We start from the raw sequence: 13,708 nt of genomic DNA on the forward strand, positions 1-13,708 counted from the left end.
GATTTCACTCTGCATGGATAGTCAAGTTTTATAATACTGATTTCACTCTGCATGGATAGTCAAGTGTTATAATATGGATTTCACTCTGCATGGATAGTCAAGTGTTATGATATTGATTTCACTCTGCATGGATAGTCAAGTTTTATGATATTGATTTCACTCTGCATGGATAGTCAAGTGTTATAATATTGATTTCACTCTGCATGGATAGTCAAGTGTTATAATATTGATTTCACTCTGCATGGATAGTCAAGTTTTATAATATTGATTTCACTCTGCATGGATAGTCAAGTTTTATAATATTGATTTCACTCAGCATGGATAGGCAAGTTTTATAATATTGATTTCACTCTGCATGGATAGGCAAGTGTTATAATATTGATTTCACTCTGCATGGATAGTCAAGTTTTATAATATTGATTTCACTCTGCATGGATAGTCAAGTTTTATAATATTGATATCCAAGAAAGAAATGTAGGAAACAAAATGTGACGTGGATATTTTTCTAGACTTCCGATACACCAAAACAGTTCCACTTTGTTTCTAAAGCCATGAGTTATATTGGGTGTCATTAGCCGCCCGCCATTAGACGGGACGTATGTTATGGAGCTGTCCGTGCGTCTGGCTGGCTGGCTGGCTGGCTGGCTGTCCGCCCGTCCCGGGTCATGTTTTCCGGACTTTTTTCGGTAACGGATGCATGTATAACTTTGAAATTTGGTCACAATATCTCCCTCCAGAATTGTAAGAGTGAGTTTGCATTTCAGCCGGATTGGTCCATCCTTAACCTACTTTTGGACAGTGCTATGAAATTGAACTTTATGGAAAATCTTTAACCTGGGCTATATCTTTTGAACCAAGGGGGATAGGGTTTTGATATTTTACATATAGATGCTTCATGAGGAGACCTTTGCTGTGGTACCAAGACTTTTGACTTAGTGACCTTTACTGTGGATTTGACCTACTTTTAAAAACTTTAACCTGGGCTATATATTTTAAGCCAAGGGGATAGGGTTTTGATATTTCTCAAATAGATGGTTTGTTGTACTAAGACTTTTGACCTTGTGACCTTGGACTTTGACCTACTTTTCAAAAACATTAACCTTCGCTGTATCTTTTGAACCAAGGAGATAGGGTTATGATAGTTCATCTTTAGATGCCTCATGACGAGACCTTTGATATGATATCAAACGTTTCAAACTACCGGTAGTAACCTGGGACTTTGACCTATTTTTCAAAAACTTTAACCTTTTGAACGATAGCTAAGTAAAGCCATGCTTCCCGGCGAGTTATGTTGTTACGTATTGCATAGAGACTGAAAATCACATCTTTATAGGATCTTTAATGAGTATATACAAATCATGAGTAAAACAAAACGTATGTACATCCCAGATCAGAAAAAAATCTTACTTTTCAAAGCCCAGTATTCATTCAAGTTCAGCGCCGTGATTGTTCGATTCCAGTGGTCTCGACAGGTTTCCGACACATTAGTGTAGTCAGCGGAGACGACGGACCCACCTCCTAAAGACAAAACTTCGTCACTGTTGTCTGCTAAAGATCTCAAAAATTCCACATCGTGCAGGCGGTTTACTATCGACCTCAGTGAGTGCAGAGTGTCCGTCACCTTCGAATCGAATGGCATATCCTCAAAAGCTGAAAAATGCGCATTCACCTCACAAAAGACACATAACATAACAAAAATGCCGAAACTGAAGAACCCCTGCACGTTGATCATGGTGGAAATAGTGCATACACTCCTCGATCTATCCGTGTGGTAACCAAGCAGGACATTCCGACACTACGGACAGGAAATAATTCACTTCCGGTATTAGTAAGGTTACACTTACAAGGTTGATGACGACGTGGTCAGTGTATGGGGTCAGTAGATAAGCAAAATATTCGAAGAAAGAATTAAAAATTTACGTTGCTGCCCCCACCCCCCTCAAATGTATGCAATCGTGAATACACACAAGCTGCTGTGCTGAGAGGACTGCAATCTGTTGATCATATGCACGTGTTTCTAACAGAAACCGATACTATTTTAGGTTAAAATAAAAATGTGTTTTAAAATAGATTTCTAAAATCTTAATACATGAAATTTTTCAATAAAAGTGAAACTTATTGCTAGAGGAATACTGATATATAGGTCTAATGGATATGAAATATTTGTGGCTTTGACCTTCAACATCAGAACGAGTCATCCTTGTATAGGGCCACACAGTCTCGCGCAGTCTCGCTTCCGGTGGAGAACTTCCGGAGACAAGCACACATCTCTCAGCATAGCAATAGACTATGAAGAGGCTTATTTAAGTTAAAAGAAACGATCATAACTTTTTATTCGTGTTTGCGTGTTGTCAACTTGGTTTACTGCGAACATGTAAGATGTCCAGGATCCTATCTACTCCCGGGTTGGCAAAAAAACGGGGGAAACAATGCAGGTACTAATGTAAACAATCGATGTCAAAACACTTATTTACACGTTTTCTCTGTATTTCACGAATAAATATTTCGTAAATATACATTTACATTTGCAGAGATGACTGAAAACAACAGAAGCAATAGCTGTTTAAGGACGGTGTGAAGGATAAAGACCCCCCCCCCCCCCCTCTTCACCATTTAAAAGCTGTTTAATAGCTTCGACTTTCATATAATGGCGGATTGTTAGCCCTCCCCTTTTCTTCCGCCACAAAGACATTACTGGCATATATAGATGAAAACTCCAGATTTGGCACCCAAAATAACTGAGTATTTTGGCTAATACTTCATAACTTGATTTTTACATCCCCCCCCTCGGAAATCCTGGATCCGTCAATGATATGGGAGAAGACAGATGGGATCTATGAAATACAGCATACGGTACTGCTGACAAGCTTAATGATATTATTAACTGGTCTATTAGACTCTCATCGAGTTTATCCACGGAGATACAATATACATGTAGTCTGTAAAATTTCTGTATATATGCATTCATAAATATTTTACCTTAAAATTTCCATGTAACGGTAGAATCTCATGTTTTATATCATTTGCACGTTTTCAATTCTGAAATCTTGTGTAAAACTTGTTTCATACCAGAATCCAAAGCATCATTAGCATGACCTAAATAAATCTAAAACACAGGTCAGAATTATGATTATGAAGAATACCTTTTGACTGAGTGGTGTCACATGTGGGTTTTGGATATTGTTAATGTCACATTTAAGAATTTGGGCAAAATTTTAAATGTATGACAAAACACTAAAATTGCTACATTAATTCACATGTAAGTATTTTCACTAGGACCCCTACCTACGAAACTAAATTTGATGAATGTTGATCCAAATAATTCTATAAAGCAATATAATCATTAATACATGTACATGTAGTTCTGTGATTAACTTTTATTCAATATCAATATTTAGATACCATCAAAGTATATCCCATGTAGAAAACACACCTTTTCATGCATTGATTTACGTTTTTGACCCATCAAGATCAGAATTTAGATTTTTATCAGACATCAATCAATCTTTTAATCTCAAACTTTATTTGTAACAGTTGTGCAGATGCAGAAAAATATGCTTGAATCTAACAATGGAAGGGATATGTAATTCTTCATTTCCATATATTTAACTGAATTCTGGAGTTTCATTTCCACAATGCATTTATTATTTCCTTGTACACTATACTTCTTTGCTATTTACAGTGATTTTTTTTAATTTCAGTTTATTTGAAGATAATGGGCATACTGCTTGGTGGTTTATTGGATTGTGAAAAGTGACACTGGATTAACGAATTACCAGAGCAATCCATTCTGGGGCAGATTATGAAAGCTGCTTTGCTCTTGTTGATTTTAATATCTTATGATATACAAATACAGATTAAGTATTAAAAATAAAATAAAAGTCTTCAACACCATGTATTTCTTTTCATACAATTTAATGTAGATACTTATGTACATAAGTCCAGCCTACGTTTAATTAATTTTTCCTCTAGAGTGGTAGTATTTGATCATTTATGACACACAAATTGTACAATATATTCTTGGCAATGACATGAGATTACAAGTCTATCTATAACTAGTGCCTGTCTTGTGGTTATGAAGTAGATAGAGAGTCAAGGCTTGAAATCAGGTCCTTCACAGTAGATACACCAAGTCTATGGGTACAGGTGGTCAGGAACCAGTTTCCAATGCATTGCTGTTGAAGATTGAAACAGAATAATCTTATAAAATGCTGACATAAAAAAGAAGCACTTATTTATAAGAAAACAAATCTTAGTATGATATATATTGACATTTCTTACATGTAAAGCTTAGCAGTAACCCATCAAAATGTGATTACCTGTTGTTGACAATTCAGTTATCTGCACGGTACAAGGAATAGAGCCCATCTTTTTTGGTTTGTTGAGCCCGAGGTGGTACAGACTTAAGATCTTGCATCGATGATTGTCCGACATCTGTTTTCAAGACATTCATATACATCTAATAATTGAAATGAATACATTTTGAAAAGTAGAATTTAAAAAAGTTATATAATTATGAGGTTTTCAATTATGATAATGATTTCATTTTTTTATTTTTTATTATTTTATATGCATACTCAAGGTTTGACAATAACGGTAACCTGCTAGCCGCGGATAATTTTAATTCATGTTGAAATTTGGTGGGGGGGTGTATGGTTTTTCTTACCTTTAAAACTTCATCACATAGCTTTTAGAATAATCGGAAATAAAAAATTAGTTTCTTGTTAATTAAAATCTATATTATACCTCTCAAAGGACTAAAATTTAACATACCGTAACACTTGAGCTTCGTGTTTTACCACAGACATAGTACATCTCTTTTACGTAAATAATCTTAACAACAGATCTTAATGAGCAGTTATTCAAGATTTGATACTAAAAAATTTGTTCCCAATATGTAATATCCCCAGTATAAGATCGAAAACGTCATCGCACTAGATATCGGGTGACACTCGACATGTTGGTTTATCTCCAGAAACGAAATCTCGCGAAGTCTCGCCGAACACTGTGCAGCCCTATTTTAACAGACGACACAATTTGGCCTAGATTTCTCGAAGAAAAAACAAATTAAGTAGAAACTTGCATTTTACTTAATTTTGAGTTTTTCTTCGAGAAATCCTAGGCTGGTCTAAATAATAACGTTTAAGTTTCATGTTTCATACCTGCAATGATATAAATCTGGTAACAAAATACCTTTTAATTCTAATGATATAAATCGAGTGACAAAATGCCTTAGTTACATAAATCTAATGATCTGATTCAACAATGTATTACTTTTTGCTGCGGTGAATATCTTTCCCCGTAATTATGTATAAAACAATACATTAGACTCATCACATTAAAATTGTTTTAGTAAGAATACTAAAAAACTGTTACCAGATTTAAGAGGGGCGCAGTCCCCCTCCCCCCCCTCCCCCCCCCCCCTCATAATTTTCAAATTTAAGGTAAATCGGGGTTTCTCGCTTAGAAGAATGTAAACGATAGAAGAAGCAATAATTTCTTCCGCTCTCGGAGAAATGAATGACAAAATCTTTTTATTAATTGAATTACTTTTATTAGTAGAACTTACATTTTTTCCAAAAACCATTTACCGCCATGGTGGTCCAGAGGTTAGAGCGTTCGCCCCGCATGCGGAAGGCCGTGGTTCGAATCCCGGCTGCGACAGACCTATGTCGTTAACATAGTGACAGTTCCATCGCCAAACCCTCGGCATCAGGTGTGAATGTCACGGGTCCTCGGAGATGACCTTAAAAACGTGTCACAACAGGTGTGGCACGATAAAGATCCCTCCCTACTCAAAGGCCATAAGCGCCGAGCATAGGCCGACATTTTGCAGCCCTTCACCGGCAGTGGTGACGTCTCCATATGAGTGAAATATTCTTGAGAGGGACGTTAAACAGTATAGTCACAATACAAGTTTATGAATTTCGAAACAGACATTTATTTAGAATTCTTGGATTTCCATTAACCGTATAAATTTGTTCAAGCCTAGCAGACAACTGAAATAGAACATCCTTCATTTATAGGGGTACTTAATCCACGGAACCACAGAATCCGGAGGATTAAGTAATTCTTTTCAACATCCCGGACCATTATGTAATTTTTTTTATGAACCTGGTCACAAACATCCCGGACGAGGATATACATGTGTGTGTATATATATATACGGTCATACAGGAATGTGGTATGTATGTCATGTTCTTACCAAGTCAACAAGTTGAACATCTTGTGTTTCATTTATTATTTTTTAACTAAAAGAGACTGAGCGACCGCAACACTCCGATACTAAATAGGCGAGAACTTTTAAAATATGCAGGCGTGTAGCTACCTACGTGGCTGTCTACTAGCACACATAATAGAGAGAGAATATCTGTGTCTCGGCAATACATGTATTAACTTTATATCAACATCATTCAATCAAATTCAAAATCCTTTTTTGAATTTCAATCCATCAAATATCGCGTCGAATATCACGTTAATGTACATTATATAAGTACGTGTAGTAGACGTAGATCTATTAGGATATTCTTTGTTATCAGTAACATTTACCAAATATATCATTATTCTTCATGTTGAAGAATAAATGGACAACAAAATTCGTAAAACAAATGTCAGTCCAAGTACACACAGTCGGTGTGTGTATTCTTCTTGTGTTGGAAACTGACAAGACACCTTGTGTCTATATATGCACAAAACAACAGGTGATTTCATTGATAAAACCCAGGAGCTTCCGGGGACTTCGCCACCTGGGCCCCCACCAGAGCTTTGTCTTGAACCCGTTGGGGGCCTCAAGGCGACCCCCGGGTCCCTTGCACTTAATTTCTTTCTGGTTACGCGTCTGTGAATTTAACAATATCTACATATACTTGTATCTTATCATTTAGATTAACGATAAGATAATCTTTTTAATAATTAATCCTAAATGAAAATTCTCTGTTAGACTCTTTGTTATTCCATATATCATTAGATTCGTTAATTCCTCATTACTCGGGTGCTAACGTTAATTCCTCATTACTCGGGTGCTAACGTTAATTCCTCATTACTCGGGTGCTAACGTTAATTCCTCATTACTCGGGTGCTAACGTTAATTCCTCATTACTCGGGTGCTAACTTAACCTTCGTTTTTATTGGTTTTGTTTCAACATTTATCATTAGATCCGTTAATTCCTCATTACTCGGGTGCTAACTTAACTTTCGTTTTCATTGGTTTCATTTTCAACATTTATCCGCAGGATACCGGTACATGTGCGAATTACTTTCACTTTACACAGGTCGCTCCAAATGAGGCAAGCCTTTTATACACATCGGACTCGTTCGCTTTAAAATTTGATGCGATACATTTATGCATATCCATACCAGGTGCAGAATTAATTCAAATTCAAGTTCAATTATCTTAAAAATATCTAGTTCGATTATAAGCAAATTTATTCAATGGATAGGCTCATAAAATCGATTATTGTGGTGGTAGCCAGAAAAGAATAATTCAATTTGAAAGGTTCAATTATAATTCAAGCTTTATTTAGTATAGTTGTTTTATTTATTTTGTTGCTTTTATTCTATGACGGGGTCCAATAAATGACAAAGCCGGGAAAAGGGGATAACAACCACAGGCGCATGCTTAATATTTTTAGTCCCCTACTGACGAAGTGGAAATATATATATATATATATATATATATATATATAACAGTTTTTGTTATCATGCTCTGTTGATATTGACCACATTATGTAATTATTTTCGTTTGTCCTGAAGAAGGGACGGGGCGTCCCGAAAATTTGACAATCTCGTTGTTCGTGTCGTTGGTCATTTTAGTGCTTTGTATAATTTTTTGTATTTGACCTTGTATCCATGTTGTGGATCCGACACTCTGAGGTATCGGGTGTTGTTGGAACTTTTAGTGCTTATATATATATACAGGTCTGGTGTATTTACTGTATCAAATACTGAATTCTTTTTACAAACTATATATATATATATATATTTCATATATATATGAAACGGTGGATTCTGATTTCAATAGACATTTGACAGGGGGGATTTTCCATCATTTACTCAGCAGTTTCTTTGCGTAGCAATCATGACAAATACACGTCTCGTATTCACCCTCTGGCAGACCCCCTTCCCTGTTAGAATCAACAGTATATATTAAATCATTATAATGGCCATTGTTATGTGAACTTGGTACAAAATTTCACGTCTCGTTGATTGGCCAAAAGAAAGTCTATTGCGTGAACTTTAATCAAAACCCTCTCGCACTGATTGGCCAAGAAAATCAGAATTTCCAATGGCGGGGGAAAACATTATTACTAATACATGCCCTTGAAAAATATCGTAAAGAAAATCTATCTGGATATAATATAGGAGCAATTGTGTTCGCGCAATTTAAAACTCGGGGGTGTTTATTTTTTCCTTTTCTACCCGAATGATTTTATGAACAGCATGACCTCTTAAACCCGGAACTTTAATATCGTTCCCGTGGTGAGGTACATACCTGTTCTATTTACGGGATGGGATTGCTTCGTGACGTAGACGAAGAAATGCTTTGTTGTTTCCATCGTAACAGACTGGGGACCCCGAGACATAGCGTATAAATACCTGGACACTAAGGGAGGTGGTTTCAAAGCACCTATAAACGACGATAGTTCTACCAACGCTTTTAAATTGGATTTGAATATCAAACAACTTGCAAAAGCAATAATGAAAAGCATTTTCGGCTTATTATTTCTGAGTGTGATTTCTACCGTTCATTCTCAATTCAGCCTTGGGGTGGCAGATGAAACGATGCCATCTATAAGTGAGAGTTCCGATAGCTCCCAGTGCGTGTCAGGGCGGTGTGCCAATGTGTCTTACAAAGAGATTCAGAGAATGTTCCGAGGTTCGTTAATCAATTATATAATCAAACGTTTTCATGTAATTAAAGGCTGATATGAATAATTGTATGAATCGTTATAGGCAAGCGTTTAAAGGGACTGGTTCACGTTTTGTTGAATTTTTTTCCAGTTTTGATGTTAAAAATTAAAAATAATTCATAACTACTATGTTGACAACCAACATTTGAACCTTCTGCATGCAAGGGTAAGAGCATGTTTTTAGCCTTTACTGTGTGTTGTGTAAACAAAAAGTCGAGTCTTTTTGTGTTTACAAACAACCAGTGAAATGTTAATTTTGTCATTCAAAGCATCTTCATTTGGTACAGTCACAAATTAAAATTTTAAATTACACATTTTTTCTAAAGTATACTTGAAATGTGATATATATATATAATAGACTTGGATCGATATCCATTTATTTTGAAAACTTCGTAAACAATAACACACCTCAATCTTTGTTTTCAAAACAAATAAGGAGCTCTCATGATAATAACTTTTTTTTGTGTGTGAAACCTTTTAAACATATTTGACAATAGATTGTGATCATTTAAAGTGAAAAACAAAATCTGGAGAAACATCGTGAATCAGTCCCTTTAAGGCCTTTGAATGTTATAATTATTGGCAGCTTTTCACACTGATTCATGTAGTACTCGGCCAAGCAGATATTGTTCCTACGTTTTCTTTTCGTATGTTTTCTTTCTCAAAGTTTTCTGCTTATTTTTTGTTTTTGAATATTTATTTTGCTTTTTTTTTTTATATTTCTATTCAGGAATATTCTTCACAAAAAGAGAACTGAAGAGGAAAATGATGAATTTGAAAGTCACGATGAATTCTCGTCCAGGGCAGACCAGCAGACCTTATAAATGGTGGAAGGAAAATAGAAAATCTTACAGAAAATCTCGTTACTTAAATCACGATGCAGATCAATGCTGTCCTACGTAAGAAAATGATTGCTAAATATACTGGAAAATACGCGCTCCGGTCGACTCAGTATATCATATACGTAATTGTGACGAGTTTATTCAGAACAAAGACAAGAAATAAAAATTAAAATAAATATAAAATAATCATACACATGATAACGAGTCTTCTTCATGATAATTGTGAGTATGAATACATTAGTTTCGTGTCACGGTGTCATTCATCTTTAATTACAGGACTTGTAATTTGATTTATCCCACCGAGTTAACCAACACGAGGGGCGTGACTCGGTATATCGTGCACTTTACCGACATGCAACCGGAACCGATGTACCAGTTCATGCCTATGGGAACCTGTCTGTAAGTACATGTACTCATTTTTCATCACGTTTACTCTTTATCCAAGGGATACCACCCATTACATGAAATCTAATTATAGCACAGTGTGACGTCACAAACAAACATCAACTTTACGTAGTTTGTTTACATAATGTCAGGAAACAAAATTCCCACCAATAAAGTAACGTAAATGATTAACCGGAAGGGGGCGGGGAGTTAACATGTGATAAAAAGAACCTCCCATGGATTGTGTCTTAGATTTGATTTATATTCAACTCGTGTGTTTTCTATCCCCTCGCCAAGATTCGGAAATAGAAAACACAGAACATATTGAATAATAGTCACATCCAGCGACAAACCATGGGAGATCCTATATGTATTTCTCCATTACGACCTTGACATTACTAATCAAAGTTTCTCACAATTGTTTTCGTTTTTCTGAAACTCTACGAACTCCGCAGATCATTTTGTAACTCAGTGTTCTTTCTCTAGATTCTCATTATAAATAATCTATACCCCCCACCTCACACAAAAATGTCAATTCCTTCGATATCTGAACAATCTTGAATCCTCTCAAACCAACGTTGACATTTGAAATGGTCCAATGGTTCTTAAAGAGTCTCGACTGTAAGTTTACATTAAATGGAAACTCTGAATAAAACCTCTAGCATAGTTTTCTATGAGGAACTAGTATAAATTCTATAATTTCTTAAAGAGTAATTAATTATGGTCATTTGTACATTTAAACTCAAGATACACATATATATAATTCTGTGGTCGTTATACATGTAACGATCTAGTTTGCCAATATAACCTATCACTGGGTCAATGCTGTCTGACGTGTTTCATACCGATTGTTTCTAACCGTTCGTAGTACACTGATTTTGACTACGGATAACTCCGTTTACCTGATCAAGATATAGGCCTCACGGCAGGTGTGACCGGTCAACAGGGGATGCTTACTCCTCCTAGGCACCTGATCCCACCTCTGGTGTGTCCAGGGGTCCGTGTTTGCCCAACTATCTATTTTGTATTGCATATGGGATTTATGAGTTTGATCACTGTTCGTTATCTTCACCTTTCATATAGGAGGGTGACTATCGAAAAATCAATCAGTGACACAAAACAAATGAAACATGTCGTAACCGTGGCGTTAGGTATCACCAATTTTTTTCTTCTTTCTAAGTTTTACTTGATTGTCTTTTGCAATTGCAGCCATTTTGTTTATTTCCTCAAGCTAGAATCATTAGTCAAATCTCGGACATCATGAGATTTGGCCTGCTTTTTATAATACATTAGAGAGAAATGTTAATTAAACCGAATACGAAATACTAGTACATGATTTTATAAATAAATAGATAGATGAATGAAGAAATGAGAAATAGGTAAATAGAAATGAAACGAACTTGTCATCCTGAATCATTAATGAAAGGTTACAAAATCAAATAATTTAATCAATCTCTTCTTTCCTATTATTTGTTGTTCGGGGTGTTGCAACTAGAACTACATGTGATGTCACCTTATAGTTTTGTAAATCGGGGGAGAGGTTACCACAGCTGCACCAGAACTGATGCCTGCTATTATTTTCTAATTCGGGTTAGGGGGGACCCCAGCTACACCAGAGCTAAGCTTCTTATCGTTTTGTAAGTCGGGGTGGGGAGGGGGTGTACTACAGCTGCACCAGAACTAATGCCTCTTATCATGTTGTAGATATCCAGGGAACTGCAAAAACTGCCAACAGGAATACGCCTTGCACTCCGTACTCGTCATCGACACAACGTTTAAAATCTACCCGTACTTCGAGTTTGACGATTTCTACATAAAAAGTTATTGTTCCTGTAAAAACTGATTCTTGAATCGCAGCACGATTCATCATCAGAATGTGAGAACGTCGGGCGAAATACTGCCTATTTTGTGGAAGGAAGCTGTGATGACGCGCCGGTAGGAGGGGAAATTCTATCGATTTGTTCCTTCAAAATGACAGCTTAATGAATGTGTTCCCGAATCTATGATGTAAAACGTACATGTAATTTATACATTCAAGTTCATTGACTGTTTGGACTTCAGGATAAATCTATTTAAAGAGAGTCACTGAAATGTAACAATTCATTTTTTCGCAAGCAGACTTCACGCCCACGAATATTCTATAAGGAGTTCACTGAATTATTTATGATCACGTGTATTGAAACTTCAATTTGATATTTTATGAATGAATTAAAAACAATATGTTGACATTCCATGAATAAATCGGAATAAAAAGAATAGTGTTTGATGTTCTTTTTTAGGCAGTGGTGATCAAACGATACGGTACTTGAAACAATTCGGTTCAAATCCAAGTAAACACAGAGAAAAAAGAATATATGCAACCCTGCGAGTTACTTATGAGATATAATATATGAGGATTTGATTAACCAATAAAAACTCTAATTTCTCTCTTAAAAGGGTAAGCATATCTCTTTCCATAATATACATGTGAGCGATTATGATAATCATTATTCCAAATACTCTTCTGGTAAGCGTTCGGTCATTTGATATTTCACACGTCATTCATTTAATGAAGATCTGCTAAAATTTATTATATGCACACTCGCTTTATAATTGTACAGCGCACATACACGTATACCCCCCCCCCCCCTCCTTCAAACAAAGCGAAAAATAAACAAAAAGAACATGGGAGCATTATCAGGATAATCGGATTAACTGTTCCATTTATATTATCTACATTTCACAAAGCTACCGATTATACTACATCGCAAGTTTTGTATTTTATTCCAAAACAGAACAGAGAGTGTTATGTCTCCGTCCTGCCAAAGAACAAGAAAGAACATTCCCCACTTAACCGGTCAGAGCTGGTATCGACTAGGACGATCCAGTCAAATTTACCAGATAGCAGCACATGTCAAAATATTGAAATCATTTTACGGAGAAAATGTAAATTGATGCAGTAAATTATTCTTATTTTGTACTGGTATGGACAAGGGATGCGTACTCCTCCTAGGCACCTGATCCCACCTCTCGTGTGTCCAGGGGCCCGTGTTTGCCCAACTATCTATTTTGTATTGCTTGTAGGAGTGTATATGAGATTGATCACTGTTCGTTATCTTCACCTTTTATTTCTACTGGCATGGTACCGTTTCAGAAATGAGGGAGTTTCACGAAGCCCAAGATGTTTAACTTGTAAAAAGATTTTAAGTGTAAATAGTAAAGGGTAGCTGTAAAGTGCGAAACGAAATATACCGAACGAAACGAAGCCCACCGAAACGAAACCTACTGAAACGAAACATATTGTATAACCGAACTCTTTTAATTATATTAATTAAAAATCAGTATATGCACCCAGGGGTGCATGAGCCGAGTTGCGTGGGATACATTGTAAAGCCAAGAATGATGTGGCATATTTATAATTGTGAAGAACTAATTTCAGTTTTAAACTTTTCGAGTTACTGTCCAGAAACCATATTTGTCTGAAGTTTTCAATCTATATTCGGTCACTGTGACTTTGACCTTTGTTCTCCAAAACCAATAGAGGCCTTGCTTTGCTGGTATCCAACAATATATCCAAGTTTCATTTGATTCAAA

At 35.9% G+C, this 13,708-nt stretch overlaps 2 protein-coding genes across 2 annotated transcripts in view; one reads left to right on the forward strand and one right to left on the reverse strand.

Annotated features, from left to right (window-relative positions):
- The window catches only part of LOC125665405 (nose resistant to fluoxetine protein 6-like), a 34,002-nt gene extending 32,363 nt beyond the window's left edge, over positions 1-1,639 (reverse strand). The window contains exon 1 of the mRNA XM_056150951.1: positions 1,408-1,639. Coding sequence (XP_056006926.1) covers positions 1,408-1,639 — 232 coding nt within the window. The remainder of the gene's footprint in view (positions 1-1,407) is intronic.
- Positions 1,640-8,338: 6,699 nt separating this feature from the next.
- Positions 8,339-12,388, forward strand: LOC125666029 (uncharacterized). The gene is made up of 4 exons (XM_048899128.2): positions 8,339-8,875; positions 9,640-9,808; positions 10,028-10,150; positions 11,840-12,388. Exons 1-4 carry the CDS (start codon positions 8,698-8,700, stop codon positions 11,976-11,978), a joined length of 609 nt encoding a protein of 202 aa, XP_048755085.1. The 5' UTR covers positions 8,339-8,697; the 3' UTR covers positions 11,979-12,388.
- Positions 12,389-13,708: the final 1,320 nt, after the last annotated feature.

This window comes from Ostrea edulis, chromosome 10 (assembly GCF_947568905.1).
Source record: "Ostrea edulis chromosome 10, xbOstEdul1.1, whole genome shotgun sequence".
NCBI classification, from domain to species: domain Eukaryota; kingdom Metazoa; phylum Mollusca; class Bivalvia; order Ostreida; family Ostreidae; genus Ostrea; species Ostrea edulis.